Genomic DNA, 20,014 nt, shown 5'->3' with positions numbered 1-20,014 from the left:
CCTTGTGCAGTTAGACATTGCAGTATTTGCTGATCAGTCCTGCAAATCGACTTGGAGAAATTTTAGCTCATTACTCAATACAGTACAGCATCAGCTTTTGGATGTTGGTGGGTTTACTCACATGAACGCTTAAGGTCAGGACTTTGACTTGGCCATTCCAGAACATTCACTTTATTCTTCTTTAACCATTCTTTGGTTATCTTTGATGGTCGACCGTTTTTGGGTAGGGTAACAACGGTCTTGAATTTCCTCTATTTCTACACTATCTGTCTGACTGTTAATTGGTGAAGTCCAAACTCTTTAGAGATAGTCTTGTAACCTTTTCCAGCTTTATGGGCATCAACAACTTTTCCTGTGGTCCTCAGATACCTCCTTTTGTTTGGGCCATGATACACATTCACAAATGTAGTGTATGTATGATTAGGCTTTACTGAATACCCGTTGTTTAAATGAAACAGGGTCTCTCACTCACACCTGATTGTCATCCCATTGACCGCAAACACCAGACTCTGATTTCACATTCAAATTATATGAAAATCCTAAGGAGTCACTTATGTCTGCCATACATGGAGAGATCCGCTCGTTTGGCGATGTCGCCAAACGAGCGGATCTTCCTCCGATATGCCCACTTTGAGGTGGGCAATATCGGGCTGATCCGATCGTGGGCCCTAGGGCCCAACGATCGGATCCTAACGATGCCTAACGGGCGGTCGGATCGCGGGACCGCATCAATGAATAGATGCGGCCGCGATCTGACGGGATTGTTTGTCCCATCCGAAGTCGGCCAGATCTCGATCGGTGAAGCCCGTCGGGGGGCCCCATACACGGGCCAATAAGCTGCCGACACGGTCTGTCTGCAGCATTTATCGGCCCGTGTATGGCCACCTTTACTTTTGTTACTGGCAGATATGTTATTGGATCATTTTATTTTCCTATAAGTACATGACCCATTATAAAAATGTGTGTTTAACTAGCTTTTTTCATGTACTTTTAGGACTTTTTTTAAAAAATCAGATGATGTTTTAGTTCACATTCATATAAAAATATAGAACATTCTAAAGGTTTCACAAACTTTCAAGCACCACTGTATGTCTCTTTGAGCCCCTTAATACTCAGTCCAGCTTTTTAAAAACCTCCTATATTAATCGCCTGCAGTCCTTTTATTCCTTATTAAATGCCAGAAGGGCATGGGGCTTTTAAACACCCCGGAAATGGGTGTTACAGGTGTAGTTTAAGGTTGAACTAGCTTCTGTAAGCTGAAGGCTTGTATAGTTTGATTCTAGAATACTGTGCCAGCTTAAGTATATCCCTGTACTTGAAAATTTAAAATGGGGTTTGTTTTTATTATCATGTAATGGAAATATCTTGGCTGATTAACAGTGACATATGACAAATGGGATGACTAATATAAAGATGCAATTAATATTGTGTTTGTCAATTTCCATGTGAATTGTAAAAATGTCTCATTAGTTTGTGCAAAAAAATCTTTCTAAATTACTTGACTGCAGCTAAATGCTGCTCCCAATGAATCTCACATTAAGTCAAGACAAGCTTCTGAAAAAATGTTGAATTGAACCGGCTCAAACAAGAAATGATCATTTTTTTTCACATTTGCGTTTTACAGCAGCCTGGCACATGAAGCCCTGTGCCGTGCTCTGTTGGATGGTCACGATTTCAAGCTGTTCCTTAAAATGAAGGGAACCATAATTGGCATAACTTCCCATATTATTTGTGAGTGCGTAATTCTTTATACTATTCAAAAACAATAACTGAAGCCTGCGACACACTGAAGTAATTTTTCTTTCATTGGGAAAGCCACAAAAAATGTAATACTCTTCAAAAGGAAGAATTACTCTCCCTTTCAGGCTAGTATTCATGAGAAAAAAAACAGATATCTTCTGCTTTTGGTTTTTATAGCAGATTCATTAGGGGGCACATTTACTAAGCAGAGTGAAGGATTCGAAGTTAAAAAACTTTGATTTTCAAAGGTTTTTTCGGGGTATTTCGACCATCGAATAGGCTACTTCGACCTTCGATTCGAACGATTCAAACTAAAAATCATTCGACCATTTGATAGTCAAAGTACTGTCTCTTTCAAAAAAACTTGGACTAAATACTTCGCCACTTTAAACCTACCGAGCTGCAATGTTAGCCTATGGGGACCTTCTCCATAAATTTTCTAAGCTTTTTCTGATCGAAGGAAAATCCTTCGATCGATGGAATAAAATCCTTCGAAACGTTTTTCCTTCGATCGATTGTAGGATTTGCGGTAAATCCTTTGACTTCAATATTCGAAGACGAAGGATTTTACCTCGAGGGTCGAATTCGAGGGTTAATTAACCCTCGATATTCGACCCATAGTAAATGTGCCCCTAGATGTGATATGTTTTGGATATTCATAATCCTTCCTATTTAAAGGGACATTTAATGATAAAAAGTTCTTGAATTTTGCTTTGTATGGGGGCATGTCTATGTCACAGGTAGCCACATTGCATAGTTCTGATTTGTCTGATCATTATGATGACTGTGGAGGTAAAGCCTTGCTTAAGGTGGCCATACACGGGCAGATTAAAGCTGCCGATATTGGTCGTTTAGACCAATTCGGCAGCTTATCTGCCCGTGTGTGGGGCTTCCGACGGATCCCCCGAACAATATCAGGCCAAAAATCGTGTAGATTTGATTTTTCCTGTGATCAAGGACCACATTGGCTAGTTGATGCGGTCATATGACCCGTTAGCACCCATTCTCTTTGTTGTAATCGGATAGTTTGGCCCTAGTGATAGTGGGGAATTTTGAACTGGAGCAACTATACTGCCAGGACAGTTAATGGGAACAATAATACATGTGCATTTTTTGCATGGCAAATGGCACAGGTTATTGAGGAGCCAACCAGAAACCATGCTGTACTGGATCTGGTGATCTCTAATGACCCAGAATGTATAGACAATGTTCAAGTAATTGAGCCCCTGGGTAAAAGTGACCATAATGTGATCAGATGTAATGTTTGGTGCTAAAATGAAAAAAAAAAAAAAACAATTATATACTGGGACAGCAAAACCCCTGCATTTCAGAAAAGCAAATTTTAGCTCTTTAAGGACTATCCTTCAGAGCATAGATTGTGAATTGTGTTTTCTCCTAAAAACAAATAGTTACTGTTCTTAATTTATTCCCTTAAGAAGTAAATGTAGAAGGATGAAGAACCACCCTGTGTGGCTTAATACAGAAATAAAGAAGTTATTAGAAATAAAGAGGATGGCATTAAAAACTATTAAGTCTGTGATGATAGAAGCTGCATTTAATGAAGTACTAGTAGACTAAGCACTATAATAAATGCTGTAAAACAGCAATCTGGAAGGCAAAGATGGGAAAATAGAAGCACATTGCAGCAGAGGTTAAGACTAACCCCGAAAAGTTTTTTTTTAGTTTATTAATAGTAAAAGGATGCAGGTTGAGAGTGTTGCTCCTTAAAAAATGGTACCAACATACCAACTTACCTTTACTAAAAATGAATGTGAACAGATGTAATACACCCTTGGGATCTAACAGAGCTTTATTCGGGTTTAGACTATTTCTGGCGCTATTCCTGCTTTCATCTGGTATGGTACCTATGGATTGGTGGAAAGCTGATATAATTCCTATATTTAAAAAGGTATTCTGGTCGCAGTATAGAAATTATAAGGCAGTTAGTTTGACATCTGTTGTGGGCACATTTTTAAAGGCTTGTTGAAGGAGCACATTCAAAATTTTGTCCTGGTGAATTGAGTAGTAATTAAAGGGATACTGTCATAGGAAAAAAAAAATTTCAAAATGAATCCGTTAATAATGCTGCTCCAGCAGAATTCTGCACTGAAATCCATTTCTCAAAAGAGCAAACAGATTTTTTTTTTTAAATTCAATTTTGAAATCTGACATGGGGCTAGACATATTGTCAATTTCCCAGCTGCCCCAAGTCATGTGACTTGGAGCAGCACTATTAACTGATTCATTTTGAAAAAAAATTTTTTTCTCATGACAGTATCCCTTTAACATGGCTTTATGAAGGATAGGTCGTGTCTGACACATTTGATTGCTTTTTATGATGAGGTAAGTTGCTGGACAGCGGGGGAGCAGTAGATATGATCTATTTGGACTTTGACAAATCGTTAATAAATACGTTTGCACATGGATAGGAAATTAGTCACAGGATTGGGTTGTTAAAGGTGCATACTTTACTTGGAGTAAGGTTCTTATTGGGGTCCCTCAGGGCTCTGTATTGGGTCCACTTTTGTTTAACTTGATAATTAGTGACTTAGGGGAGGATATTGTAAGAAATGTATCATTGTTTGCAGATGGCACAAAACTATATAGCCCAATAAATTCCACCCAGGATGCATCAAACAGGATATTATTGAATTAGAGAAGGGCAACTAAGCTAATAAAAGGTATGGAAAATCTCAGCTTTGGAGGAAAGACTTCCCAAATTCAATTGTTCATGCTGGGGAAGAGGCACTTGAGGGGTTATATATAGCTATGTATAAATAAGGGGATCATATAATAATTCTAATGCTTTATTTACCAGTAGTTCCTTCCAGCTGAAACGTGGGCACCCATTCCCATTAGATGAAAGGAGGTTCTGGCTGTGGTTTTTTTAGTGAGAGTTGTAGAAGATGTGAAATTCTCTCCCAGAATCAGTCATACAGGCTAATACATTAGATTGCTTTAGGAAGAGGTTGGAAGAGCTTTTTAGCAAGTGAGGGAATACAGGATTATGGAAGATAGCTCACAGTGCAAGTTGATGCAGGGACTAGTCCATCTTCACCCTCTGAGGCAAATAGAACATACTTCAAACTGTTTTTTACCATCCTCTGAATCAACTTGCAATTAGGCAGGTTATAGACGTAAAAGTTTGAACTTGATGGAAGTGCCTTTTTTTAACCTAACTTACTATATTACTATAAAAGCAAAATCTGATTATTCAAGATTTCCTAATATGAGCATTTTTTTGCTCAAAAGAGCGTGCTCAATTTTTTTTAGATTACAATAGTAAAAAAGAATAAAAGTAACTCTTCTAATACTTCTTCTTATAGCCAGTCTGTACGTTGCGGGCAGTCCACCACCTTTCACTGCACAAATGTTTGTGGAAACCTGTTAAACTGTGGAGAACACAGCTGTACTCATGTGTGTCATGCAGGAAAGTGTCAGTCATGTCAGCAAATTGTACATCAAGGTAAGACCCTTTAAATAAATCATAGCCTGCAAATCAGTGTGCTTTCTTATGCATTTTTAGCTCTCTAATGCTGTGCAGTTTTTTTTTGTAATTAGTGCCACCTTAGGTAATCTGCTTGTAACATATAAAATTTAAAAAATGTTTAATGTGTTTTGATCTTTATATGTAGAATGGTGGTTATAGCAGAAGACCCAACAAGAATCATAATGTTGATGCATCACATATTTACATGTATAATTATTTTAAATTGGTATTAGCTGTGATGATTACCACAAAATGTTGTCTTGTTTCCTTGATTAAAGGAGCAGTTCGGTGTAAAAATAATGTGAAGTGTGTAAAAATAAAAAAAGTTTTAATATGATTAGTTAGCCATAAATGTAATTATAAAAGTTGGAGTGACCATATGTCAAACATAATAGCTGCTTTTCTGTAGGAAGTGAGCCCACATGAGACATCACTGTTTATTTAGTTTACTTTTGATCCTTCGAATGCAGGTCAGATTCAAAAGCAAACTGTTATGCCACATATGCCCCCTCCCAAGTCACTGATTGGTTACTTGTGCCACGATATTACCAGTGCTGTGCCACGATATTACCAGTGCCACGAGCAACGTTAAGAAGACAGCAGGTGCTTAGGGAGATTAATGTGTGGCTGAGAGATTGGTGTAGGGATGGAGGGTTTTGGGTTTTTGGATAACTGGGCTGTTTTCTCAATCGGCTACAGGCTCTGCTATGGATGGGCAGCACCTCAATGATGATGGTGCAGCTGTTTTGGGGGAGAAGATGGCTGGAGGAGATTTTGAACTAGGCGTGGGGGAGGAGGGTTTCAGTAAATGATTTCGTGGAAGACAGGTTGGATGAGGTAGCGGGCAAAGGAAGGGAAATGTGAGAGAAGATTTGGTTGGGGGTACTCTTTAGGATAGGGAGGACCACATGTATGTTCGATATGGTACCAATATTAAATGTATGTTTGCAAATGCAAGGAGTCTGACTGGTAAAATGAGAGCTGGAGGGAAAATATGATGTGATTGGTGTGGCCGAAACATGGCTGAATGAGTTGCAGGACTGGGCAGTTAATATCATCGACTATTTTTTGTTTTGTAGAGACAGAGGCAATAGAAAAGGAGGAGGGGTATGTCTGTTTGTTTGGCAGGGTTTAAAAGCTATTTTTTAGCTTTTGAATTTTTGATATACCAAACAATGTAATGTACAGAGTTTAACCACCCGGTATGAGTATTATGCACCATTAGACCCCCTAAACATACATAAAGACCCTAGAAAACCATATATTTTTTGAAAGTACACATTCTGACGAATCTAAAACAGGTAAATACGTCGTTCTACTGTAAACTACCAAACTGCAAAACTATGCTAAACATGACGCTTTTTATGAAACTTAAAATCATCCAAAAGCTTGCATTTTACCCCATTATATACTCCACATGTACTGGCATAAAGCATCCTAAATTTTAACGCCAGCGGTCTACTGAACAGATTGATGCCCAATATGTATAGATATACCAAAATGCAATAAAATGGCTAAAAATGCAACAAAATCGCAGAAAAATTTATACTAACACCAAAATAACATACAAAAGGTACTGTGCAGTGCGATTAGCGAATACACTATTCCAATTAGAAAAAAGGAGGTTCCTATTAAATATTTGGAAGGGGTTTTTTTACAGCAAAAGCTGTGAAGATGTGGAATTCTCTCCCTGAATCAGTCTTACAGGCTGATACATTAGATAGATTTAAGAAGGGGTTGGATGGCTTTTTAGCAAGTGAAGGAATACAGGGTTATGGAAGATAGCTCATAGTACAAGTTGATCCAGGGACTAGTCCGATTGCCATTTTGGGGTCAGGAAGGATTTTGTCCCCCTCTGAGGCAAATTGAAGAGGCTTCAAGTGGATTTTCTTTGTTCTGGATCAACTAACAATTCGGCAGGTTAAAATAGAGTTAAAAGGTTGAAATTGATGGACTTGTGTCTTTTTTCAACCTAACTTACTATGTAGTAGTTTGCAAAGAAACACTTATCCAAAGTTGGTAGGACGTTGGATAAGTGTTTCTTTTTCAAATACATTAATGCAGGGGTCCCCACCTTTTTTACCTGTGAGCCACATTCAAAAATTAAATCAGGAGGGCATTAGGAGCCCCATTGTGGAGCATAACCATGATTTTGGCATGGTGCAAAATTTATTTTGCTTGACTAACATAAATAGGATTTTGAATTATTTCTTAGGGTGATAGGTCCCTTTTGCAGAGTCTTTCCACTTTTGTAGAACTTTGCAATAGTTGAACATCTCCAGAAGTATAAAGAGGAGGTAGCAGTATATAAAAAAGGAGTACCAGCAGCAGCTCAAACTGTGATTAATACTATTGTTATGGTTTGGACTGAACCAGCATAAGATCACATTTCCCCAAAAAAATTGGAAATAATTGTTTTTTCCTGCCTTTGTTCTGTATAACAGCCTGCTATTGTGGTGGAAGCTCTCGTGATGTTCCTTGTGGAACTGACAAAGATAACTATGATGGCTTTGGAAATTTCTCCTGTCAGAAGCATTGTGGCAAGTAAGGTTCAAGATTTTGTTACAAAAAAATCATTGGATGGCTCACAGTGTTCTCTACATTATAAGCTCTGACATACATCACTGTATGTTCTTTTTAACGTATGAATGGGTTTCTTTTTGTATAAAACCAAATGCATTATTGAGAATAAAATTACTTTAAAAACATAAAATGATACCATCATCATGATTTGTTTAATATTTCTCATTGAATTTTTTATGTTTTCAGAAATAATATGGTGCATGTCTTTGTTGCTTGCATGTCAGAGCTTTTGAAAACCCACTAATTTTGCATGTACCAGCATGCTACTTAGCAATCTCTGTTTACAAATCAGCACAATACTACAAACCAAGTGCACTAGTAGTTGCTGTTTGTCAACAGAATACCAAGTTACCAACTTGTATATACCCTAGTCCCCTGTAGACAGCAGAAGATAATAAAATCGTCCAGGCACTTCCCCACCATTCCAGACAAAATAGAGCTGCTCTTACAAAGCTAATAGGACTATGCTTGTCACAAATGCCACACCCAGTGCTACCAGCTTATTTAGCTATTATGCAGTTGATTTCAGTTAGTTGTGTGCTAGAGCTGAACGGTGCTGCCAAGGAAAATGTCAGGCGATGCACCACCAAAAACCACTGTAGTGGCTTGTAAAAAAACCACTGTTCATGACTGCTGAAATATTACTGTTACAATACTTTTTAGCTTTAAATTAACTTTAGTATGTAGGATGCCTCATTCCTAGCAACTTTGCAATTAGTCTTCATTATTTATTTTTTATAGTTGTTAAATTATATGCTTCCCTTTATTGCTCATATCCATTTGTGTTTGACTATACAGGTTATGGTAGTAACTGCTATATGCCTATCCTGTGAAGAGTCCTGTATTTGCTGATTATTATAAATTATAGTACATATGCAAACTATATATAATTAAATAAGGATGTGTTCTGCATTCTATTTAATTTTTCATTTTTTTTCCAGGAAACTAAATTGTGGAAAGCATGGCTGTACTGAAGTATGTCATCCTCAGCCTTGCCAACCGTGTCCAAGGCTTCCTCAAATAGTACGATTCTGCCCCTGTGGACAAACTCTCTTGAGCAAACTGTTGGATCTTGGATGCATAGATCGTAAAATCTGCACTGACCCTATACCTTCCTGTGGAAAGACTTGTGGAAAGCCTCTACAATGTGGCTCTCATGGTAAATCAAGTCACTTGTTTGATGCTCAGTAGCAGGTTTTCAAGCAGTGTGATTTATGAGTATATGTACCTGTGACATTCACATTAGCCCCCTTCCAGATAGTTTGTTGTCAAAATCTTTTTCAAGAGTAGTTTACTATTTATATATTAAAGGATATGTCTACTTTATACTTCTGATCATAGTTGTTAGAAGCACTTTTTCAATTTAGATTAATTGTTTGTAAGACTTAAGGTTATTAAGGAAAATATCTTCTGTTAATATAATGAATTTTGTTGCAACATCGTCACCTGCTGGTAAGTTTCCAACCGTGATCCAGTCGAGGAACTTGTCAGAAACAAAAAGACTGTTTTGATGTTCCTCTGTTTAGAAAATATGCGATAGGTTTCTGCTGTCTTTACCAAACAGAGGTCTATCGTCTTCTTTTTTTATTTTTTATTAATTTTACAATGACTTATTTTAAAGGTTTACTTATCTTTTAAGCTCATTTTATGTCTCTAATATGTTCTGACCAATGTGGTTACTAACTTTACTCTGCTTCAATAACCGTGGCACATTTTATCTACTTATTTAATGTGATTTATTGTAATAGGGAAAATTATTGTCTCCGTTAAAATAGGACCTCATTTGGATTTGTTATTCTAGAAATGTATTATATGTTATTTATAAACTGCTGACATATTATGCAGTATTTGTAAGTAGATATTTCAGCCACCAGCTAGCCTAATGGAGTTTGGATCTGATTTCTAACAGATTCTAGGGTTGGTTTTATCATAATTAATCTACAAAGGGAACCACGTTAGAACCATTACTGAAAAAAAAAATGATCTTACTTTAAGGTTGCTTGTATGTTTTTCCCGGAGACCTCTTCACAACATAATTGGCTGTGAAAAAGCTGAGTTTAGAAAAGATGCAAATTATATACAAATTAGATGCAGAATATATGCCATAAAACTCAACTTGTAAATCAGTATACAGCTGGAAACATTTTACTTACTTTGAGTTTCTACTTAAAGGGAAAGTAAAGTCTAAAATAGAATAAGGCTAGAAATGCTGTATTTTGTATACTAAACATAAACCTGAACTTACTGCACCACAAGCCTTATAAATCAAATGATTTATGCTTTCAAAGTTGGCCACAGGGTGTTACCATCTTGTTACTTTGTTATACATCTTTGCAAGACCATGCATATGCTCAATGTGGTCTGGGCTTCTTAGGGATCGTCATAAATTATTAAAACAGCACAAGTCAAATAATATCTGCCAGAAGCCAATGCAGCATGACTGATTAATAATCATAATATGCAAACTGCACTGGGTCCTGTGTTCTCATGTAATCCAATGTGGATTTTATAGTTTTTGTATTGTTTAATACAAACTTTCTCCAACTCTGCAGAACCAGTGGCTGCAGCAAAATAATCCTCCAAATAGAATCCCAGTTTATCTGTTTAAATCTGTGATCTTACAGATTCTGTGATCTTTGTCCCTGCAGCTGGAGTTGGAAACCGTAAAGGGGATGTAAAGGCAAAAATAAAATCCAATGCAGATCTCTATAAGGTCGCCGACTGCTCTTCAGGGAAACAAACAAAGCTGCTTAAGTTCTGCATGGCTGGGAAGTAAGGTGGGGTGCTCCCCCTGCTGTTCATAAGTATGATTGTTTCCCAGCAGAGCAGTTAGGGACCGTCTGATAATTCCTATCCACAGCAGTAAGAGCAAATGAAGGGAGAATTTCACTGCATACAGTCAGGTTTCCTATAAAAATGGTACACATTTTTTTATTAAAGTATTTTGGAGATAGGTTTCTTTTTCATTACATGCCCTTTAAGGAGAACTGATGATTAGCTGTATTTCCGTCTTTTCTAAAAAGCAGCATACCTCTGCACTTTGATACATCATTATGCCACAAGGGTCATTGTAATTATTATTCACAGCACTGCAGCATATAGGCTAATATGACACTAGTCACACAGGCTAATATAGGCTAATATGACACTAGTCACCCAACCAGTTGCTCATGAGCAACATGTTGCTCTCTGACTCTTTGGCTGTTTGAAGTGACTTCAAAGCTTTTTTTTTTTTTTAATTCTTTACTTGAAGGCACGCTTTAGTTGCATAAATACATGTGTATTGCCTAGGAAAGGTTCAAGGTGCACAAATCACAGCCCATATTTAGCACCCCCAGGAACTTTTTGCATGCTTATGTTTCTCTCCAAATTTATTTATTTTGAATTGGTCTCATGGATAAAAAAGTTTGGGAACCCCTGCTTTAAAAGGAATAAGTGAGGTAAAAACATGGTCCAACACAGGAAACTCCTGCTGGTTAAAACATTAAATTGATGTAAAAAAATAAAACATTGTAAATAAATAATACAGTTGTAAAGATTAACATTTCTATATGTTCTAGACTTTATCCATACTTGTGAGAGCCTTTGTCATGAAGGAGATTGTGGGCCCTGCTCTCGTACTTCTAATATATCTTGCCGATGCAGCTTTAAAACAAAGGTATGTTCTCTGAGGGATTCCTTTAAGAAAATGAATTTTGTTTACACTGTTAAGCTTCAGTAATTTTATACAATAAACTATAAAAATGTTTTATTCTTAGCATTACTGTAACCTTTTACTTCAAAATAAGTGCATTTTTAGTTCCTTTAATTCCAGTATTATACCCCTTAGTAAACTAGATTCAGTATTATAGGGGTTTTGTGTGATACTGTGTTAGTGTTAGTTCTGCACAGTTTAGTTTTACTTCTATGAAGTATGTGCTTTAGACTACAAACTGTTTAAATGCTTACAATGTTTTGAAAAGGTTTCTATTTTTCTAATTAATATGTAAATATGCCTACATGTATGCTGAATTACTACTTTAATTTGCTGCCATTCTCTTTTATCTGTTCTCTTCACCCTGCCCCCCAGGAGGTTCCATGCTCTCTGCTGCAGAATGAAGGTAGGAAACAGCCTTATAGAAAAAAAATGTGTTGTGCAGAAATACAAAATGAGAGAAATTCCAAAGCCAGAACTATTCGGTTCAGAGGCAAAAGGTTATACAGTATTTAATTATAAAACCATGCATTTTCCAGATGCAGATAAAATGTGTTCTTAATTTTAGCTGTATACATTTTTGTATACTATTAACAAACTAAGTGTTTTGTATGCATTACATATTTGGTGGACCATGGGAAAAAAGATGTAAAATCAAGGAAAATGTGAAATAAGGGAAATGTGTTTTGGGAAAAGAGACTTGAGAGTCAACTGTTCAAAAGAAATAACTCTTGTGCCATTTTATAATGAACCAGCTAGGCAAGCATGTACAGCGTTTATATGAAGGGAAAACCGTAACCGTGGGGCAAGCCATTTCAGTGTAATCGGGGGAAAAAAGGCATGCTTTTAAACAGGAGATAACATATAAGGTCTGTAGAATACTATGGCTGTAGTTATGAAAATAATTTTTCAGTGTAAAACTATAAATAGGTAAATAGACTGTTTAAAATAAAAAAAATAATACAGTAGTTAGTTATCCAAAAATGTAATCTATAAAGGCTGGAGTGAACTTATGTCTACCATAATAGCCAGAACATTACTTCCTGCTTTGCAGCCCTCTTGGTTTCCACTGATTGGTTACTCCAGCCTTTATAGATTACATTTTTGGCTTACTAACTACTGTATATTGAAAACATTTTTTTATTTTGCACAGCCTATCTATTTATTTACCCATTTTACACTGAACTATTCTTTTAAATATAGTGCCCTCCATAATGTTTGGGACAAAGACACATTTTCTTTGATTTACCCCTCTACTCCTCATTGTGTAAAATTTTAAATGAAACAATTCAGATGTGATTAAAGTGTACTTAAAGAGCCTGCATAAAGGTTTTATGGACAGACAAGCAAGATTAACCTGTATCAGAGATGGCAAGAGGAAAGTTTGGAGACGAAAAGGAATTGCCTACGATCCAAAGCAAACCAGTGAATCTGTTAAACATGGTGATGGGGGTGTTATGGCTTGGACATGTATGGCTGCCACAGGTACTTGCACACTTATCTTCATTGATGATGTACAGTTGTGTTCAGAATAATAGCAGTCCGACATCACTAACTGATCAATCACTGTTTTTGGTCAAAATTATATTTCTGCATGGCAAATAATTTACTAGTAGGTTTAGTAGAATAATAGAAACCAACAGACCCAACAGTCATGGCATGCATACTTCTGGTTCTGTGTAATTGAATCAATAATTGACGTTTGTTCAAAATAATAGCTTTTTCCAAATAATAGCAGTGTGGAGTTCAATTAGTGAGGTCATCGTGTGTCAATAAGGAAGAAAGGCAGCAAATATTGTGCATGCTGGTTTTCTCTCTGAAAATCTGAGAAAAACTGTGTACTTTGATTAAAAAGTTGATTGGAGAGGGGAAATGCATAAAGAAATGCAGAAAATGATGGACTGCTCAACTAAAATGATCTCAAATGCTTTAAAATGGCAACCAAGATGGGGGCGTGGCCTAAGCACGCAATGCATTCACAGCAGCTCCCGGGACAGCTTAGCAAATAAGTGATCCAGAAACGATAAACGGAGCGATAAACTATATATTCTGACACAACTAATACCGGATTGTTCCTCAGCATGGGAAGAGTGAAAAAGAAGCAATCTCCGCTGAAACTTACTTCTTTCTACATGAAAAAGCTGGAGCTGGAAGACATCCAAGATGGCGCTGAAACTCAATTCGGGGGACTCTGTGTCACAGCAAAGTTCCCCAGGTACAGCTAAAATCGCACCCTCCACTCCACACAAACCTTCTACGTTGGAGCAGCATATCTCAAATTTAATATCAAATTTAAGAACATAGAATTATTTACAGATCTGTCTCCGATGACATTACAAGCTAGAAGGGAATTTCAAGAAATAACTACTTTGCTGCGACAGCACAATATTCCTTATTGGTGTGGATTTCCACTGCAGCTTTTAATAATAAAAGACGGATCCAGTGGCGGAACTACCGTGGGTGCGAGCGGGCATGGGCCCGCACCCCCTCAGGGCCCCCCGGCAGCGCCGCACGCCACTGAAGTCCCCACAAAAATTCGGCCATATGGAGGGGGCGGGGCCTGGCTGCGCGTCACGCACCAGGGCCCGCCAACCTCTAGGAACGCTACTGGATGGATCCACAACTACAATTTCAACTCCAGCACAAGGGGCTACTCAAATGCGTATTTGGGGCCTACATCATATCAAACCGGCCAAACAACGGCAGGAACAACTGGAGGAAGAACCGACTGTCCATACATGAGGCAATATGTGAAGTATTAGCAAAATGTTTATCTGGGTCTATCTAAGGGTGACATTTTCCCGGGAAATCTGTTGGATAGATGACAGCTAGTTACTTGGCTGATTGGTCAACCCCCGATATAGACTCTACCCTGAGGGCTCTTACAGGTATAGAGTCCCACGGTTCAGCGGATATATCCACTATTATTATGCTATTGTTTTTTCTTTTATATGTTTACTCTCTTTCACTCTTTTTTCTCCCTTATGGTATGCGTGTCCTAGGAATCTGTTTGCCTTTTGATGTACCGTATGTAAATGGTCCAATGGGACACCACATGTGTGACATTATTAAGGCATTCGACAGAGTCAATTGGACCTATTTAACAAGAGTACTACATAGATTTAAATACCCAGCAGAATTTGTTAAAGCAATATTGGCGCTGTATACCATCCCTTCAGCACAAATTAATACTAACGGAACCCTCTCAGCCCCCTTTGATATAACTAATGGAACCCATCAAGGATGTCCACTGTCCCCTCTGATTTTCTCTCTGATGATTGAACCTTTAGCTCAAGCCATACGCCAAGATCACAACATTAAAGGGATTAATATATTAGGTTCTATACATAAAGTAGTCTTTTTTGCAGATGATACGATTATTTACATGTCACACCCTTTTCACCCATTACATACACTGATGTTATTATTACTAGAGTACTCTAACGTTTCATACTACAAACTCAATTAAACCAAAATACAAGCTGTATGTATCAATGTCCTAGAAAGTGAAGTTACTTCTATTAAACAGATGTATAAGTTTGAATGGACAGATAATACTTGGGTATTGACCTTGTGTTCCCTCCAGGTGATATTGCTAAAGTGAATTTCACTAAGTTGTATCACGATTTATAGAATGATAGTAAAACATGGACAACACAATATTTATCATGGTTGGGAAGGCTTCAGGCTTTAAAAATGGTAGCACTGCCAAAAATCCTGTATATATATTTAGAACAATCCCCATACATATTCCAACAAGTTACATAATGAAGCTACATAAGCTTTTTAACCACTTCTTATGGGCAAAGTACCGAGAGTATTGCAAAAGATCTTACAACTGCCAAGATCTTCTGGAGGCCTGAATGCTCCAAATATTATGGGATATTATAAAGCAACTACACTCAACCAACTTAAAGCTTGGATGACCCTAGACATGGAAAAGCGTTGGGTACAAATAGAACAGAGTTTAATACTTCCCCCTATTGCTGCCACAAGTCATGGGCACTCCAACACCTATCAGTTTATTGACTTACAACAGGCCACACCGACAGTAATACAGTCAATGAATATCTGGCATAATCAGAAAAAGGATTTTAAAACATCTCCTCATTTATCTCCTATGGCACTGCAACTCCTTATACCAGAATGATGCCATTCCGCTAAGGGAACCAACCCCCATGGAAATATGGTTGACCAACTTAACACCAACTAAAGGGGGAATATCCCTATGGTATAAAACTGTAATGCCTAGTGTGGATATCAAAATATAATACCTGCAGTCATCAAGTGGGAAAAGAGACATATCTCGAACTCCTGCAGACTGGAAACAATCATTTTCCATCCCGACCAAAGTCTCAAAATGTATCACATATCTAGAAACTTCAAGGAAGATCTTATATGAATGGTATATCACTCCACATAAACTACAGCGCATCTACTGGAATATACCCAACACATGTTGGAGAGGATGCCATCAGAAAGGAGACATGCTACACATAGGTGGGAATGCACTTAACTCCCTACGGCTATGGATGCAACTGGAGATGTTTGGTAAAAAATAAATGGAACTTACAAATTCAATTCACTCCAGAAGTAATAATACTCGGCCTTATTCATCCAAACATCCCTAAAGAGTATCTCACAATTTTATACCACATGATCTTTGTGGTTAGACAGTATATTGCACGGAAATGGAAGTCTGTAGAAATCCCAACAGTTCAGCAAATTGTTCAGGACTTGGACTTACATTACCAATATGAGATAATGGCAGCTATGGCTACTAACAGTATGGGGAAGTTCTATAAGAACTGGGATAAGTGGAGTACTATAAGACATAAAAATGGATCATAAGAATGATGGTTTAATTGTATCCTAGGAACGCATACCTACGCTCCCCCCCCCCCCCACTCTTCCATCTTTACTATTAATCTATGCTTTTTCTATTCTACTATTATTTTTGTTAATTTGAGCGCTTGCTCTAATGTGTAAAAAATTGAAAAGTAATAAAGAAATATATTGAAGAAGAAAAAAGGAAACAAATGGCAACCAAGATGTGGAAGAAAACAGAAACTACCATTCAAGACTCAGCCAATGATCATCTCCAAGAATATTAAAGGTCTCAAATTACCTGGGACTAGTGTTACTATTAAAAGATTGCCTATTTAAAGCCAAGCTTTCAGCAAGAAGCCCCCGCATAGTATTGTTGAAAAAGACGTGTTAAAATTTGCCAAGAACACATTGACAGGCCTAAAGAGAAACGGTGCAACATTTTGTTGACTGATGAAAGCAAGATTATTCTTTTTGAGTCTAGGGGCTGCAGACAGTTTGTAAAACGGCCCCAAACACTGAATTCAAGCCACATTGCACTGTGAAGACAGTGAAGCATGGTTGTGCAAGCATCGTGGTATGGGGATGTTTCTCATACTATGGTTTTGGGCCCATTTATTGCACACCAGAAATAATGGATCAGTTTCAATACATCAAAATACTCATTGAGGTCATGTTGCCTTATTCTGATGAAGAAATAATGAAAGAAGACAATGACCCCAAACACAAGTAAAAAAGCAACATCTTAGTTCCAGACAAATAAGATTGACGTTATGGAGTGGCCAGCCTAATCTCCAGACCTTAATCCAATAGAAAACTTAAGGGGTGCCATCAAAAATGCTGTTTCTTAAAGGGGTTGTTCACCTTCCAAACACTAAATTCAGTTGTTTTAGTTGTTCCCCAGAAAAAAATACTTTTTTGATTACTTTCCATTATTTATTTTTTACGTTTTTTCCAAAATCTAAGTTTAAAGGTGAATGTTCGTGTCTCTGGTGTTTTAGTCTGGCAGCTCAGTAATTCTGGTGCAGACTCTAAACTGTTACAATTTTGCAACATTGAGTTGAAACATTTCTCAGCAGCATCTCTGGAGTATTAGCAACAATTGTATCAATTCTAACAGCTGCCTGTGATGAAACCCAGAGATTCTGCCCAACAGGGACAAACATAAGAAATGTATCCATTTAGAACAGTTTACAGGATCGGCGACCCCCCCCTCCCAGAGCTGCTTCAGAAGGAGACAAATTACACTTTACACTTCAATATAATAAAAACCGTCACACATAGAAAATAGAAAGTCATTGGAAAAAGTCTTTATTTCTGGTGATCTATCTGAAACCGACTAGTTGTTTGAAGGTGAACAACCCCTTTAAGCAAAACCAAGAAATGCAGAAGAATTGTGGAATGTAACAGGTGCCAGAAGTTGGTCGACTTCATGCAACACCGATGTGCAGCAGTTCTCAGAAACAGTGGTTTTACAACTAAATATTAGTTTAGTGATTCAAAGAAAAGCAAAATCTTGAAACATTTTCTCTCAGTTTATACAGTGAATGAGTTTGTTTGTTTGTTGTTTTTTTTTTGGAACAGTCTAATATTCCCTTCCCTTCTTCACTTTCTGTAAAGGAATAACACAAATTTAATACATTTTTCTTCATGTTTAGAATTGGAATAGAATTTGTAGTGTTCCCAATGCATTTGCATGGGTGGAAATAAAGTTGTTATAAAGATTTTGATCTTTATTCCCTTTTTTTAAACACACTGCTATTATTCTGAACACAATGAATTCTGAGGTGTATCTTATGTGCTCAAGTTCTAATGCCCCCAAACTTATTGGAATGAGCTTCATCCTGCAACAAGATCCTCCCAATCATACTGCTTAGGCAAAACTGGAGCTTCTCAAAGCTAAAAAATGGAAAATTATTGAATGGCTAAGCCAGTCACCTGTTTTAATTCAAATTGAGCATGCCTCCCATGTGCTGAAGAGGAAACAAGCCCCCTAACAAGCAGGAGTTGAAGATGGCTGCAGTAGAGGCTTGACAGAGCATCATCAAAGAAGATACCGCACCTGATGATGTCTATGAATCTCCTGCAATGACTTCAATCAGTTATTGCTTGCAAGGGTTATCAACAAAGTACATGACTGCTTTAATATACCATTACTTTGTCCGAGCCATTATGGTGCCCTGAAATGAGGGGGGCAATGTATAAAAAGTATAATTTATACAAGGTAAAACTGGAATTTATGCAAATATTTTTAAAAGTTTACTGAGGCACAGAGGGTTAAATAAAAAAAATGTGTCTTTGTCCAAAACATTATGGAGCAAAATACCTTCATGAGACTCTACTGACAATGGAATGGAAACCTTTATTGTATAAACTAGGGCATTTGTTGCCAAGAAATAATTTATATGTACATGATCGATTAACAATACAAATGTTATATGTTTAAAAAAAATTAGTATTTTCTCTTTTGGACGTTACTGGTACTTAAGATGAGGTTACTGCATTAAAAGGCACTTGTTGGCCAAAAATATTGTTCCAACCAAAGGTGTGGGCACTCTGGTTGGGAGTAACAGTATTTTTTTTTTTATTTCCCCTCCCCCCCACCATCACTAGGGGGCAGATTTATTAAGGGTTTGAATAGTAAATTAGAATTCGAATTTTCTTATTGTTTTTTGGTGTACAAATTCACACATTCAAATTTTTATCTCCCAATTTGAATGTAAAATTCTAATGTGAAATTTCTCACACCTTGACCATGGAAACCTCACATTCGAGTTCACATAAATACGAAATTCGAAGACCTAGGCCGCGATGTCCTAGCACGCACCTTCCGCTAGAGCACTGGGGAGCTGTGCATCCCCAGTGCTCCCCGTCAAGCGGCATGCCGCCGCTAATAATTTGAACCGGGCCTTTGTGATCTTGCCACAAATCCGTGCCCAACGTTGATGGACATCCCAGTGCGAGCAGCCATGTTGTGTGTAGAGCATGCTCATTTTGCACTTGGCATCACGTGCATTTGCATAATGAGCAAGTTGCGGCATTCACTCATTATGCACATAGGTGTGCCGCAACATGGCTGCTAGTATCAGGTGCTCCCAGAGAAACGTGGTTCCTAGGCAAATTGCACATATTACCAGCTGACTTATTGCCTTTAAATATCCCTGCCATTAAAAAAAGGTTTTACAGATGGCCATTACATTTCTGTTTTATTTTTTGTTATAATTTTTTAAAGCAGTATGGATAGAAATCCCTAGACACCACGGTTATAGTTTATAAGCTGTTTATAAGACAATTCCAGAAGCTCTGAAAGCTGTTGTTGAATCCAACATTTCATTGATTTTTTTTTTTTTCTTTGTAGGGGATTTTACTTTTATGTGTGACAAACGATGCAACAAAAAACGTCAGTGTGGCCGCCATAAGTGTAATGAAATTTGCTGTGTGGTAAGTTTTCACTGTTTGAAGGGATACATAAAAAATTAGTGTGTTATTTCCTGGCACGCCAGGAAAAATCCATTTAAAGATGGGTGCTCACTGTAGAGCATCTAATAGAATCAACAGATGCAAAAAACAGGGCACTCCTTAAAAAAATCACAATGTATATAATATATAATATTAATACATGGGGTTTCCATGCCTTAATGTTATATATAAAATTGTGATATTTTTTTAAGGAGTGCCTT

The 20,014-nt window shown here is 37.4% G+C and overlaps 1 protein-coding gene across 1 annotated transcript in view; it reads left to right on the top strand.

Annotated features, from left to right (window-relative positions):
* The window catches only part of nfx1.S (nuclear transcription factor, X-box binding 1 S homeolog), an 84,447-nt gene that overhangs the window by 37,170 nt on the left and 27,263 nt on the right, over positions 1-20,014 (top strand). The window contains exons 7-12 of the mRNA XM_018269395.2: positions 5,067-5,206; positions 7,675-7,774; positions 8,755-8,972; positions 11,374-11,471; positions 11,883-11,913; positions 19,693-19,775. Of these exons, the coding sequence (XP_018124884.1) occupies positions 5,067-5,206; positions 7,675-7,774; positions 8,755-8,972; positions 11,374-11,471; positions 11,883-11,913; positions 19,693-19,775 (670 nt within the window). The remainder of the gene's footprint in view (positions 1-5,066; positions 5,207-7,674; positions 7,775-8,754; positions 8,973-11,373; positions 11,472-11,882; positions 11,914-19,692; positions 19,776-20,014) is intronic.

This window comes from Xenopus laevis, chromosome 6S (genome assembly GCF_017654675.1).
Source record: "Xenopus laevis strain J_2021 chromosome 6S, Xenopus_laevis_v10.1, whole genome shotgun sequence".
Taxonomy (NCBI): domain Eukaryota; kingdom Metazoa; phylum Chordata; class Amphibia; order Anura; family Pipidae; genus Xenopus; species Xenopus laevis.
The sequence above is the reverse complement of the archived record's forward strand: the minus strand, read 5'-3'. Positions and strand labels throughout refer to the sequence as shown.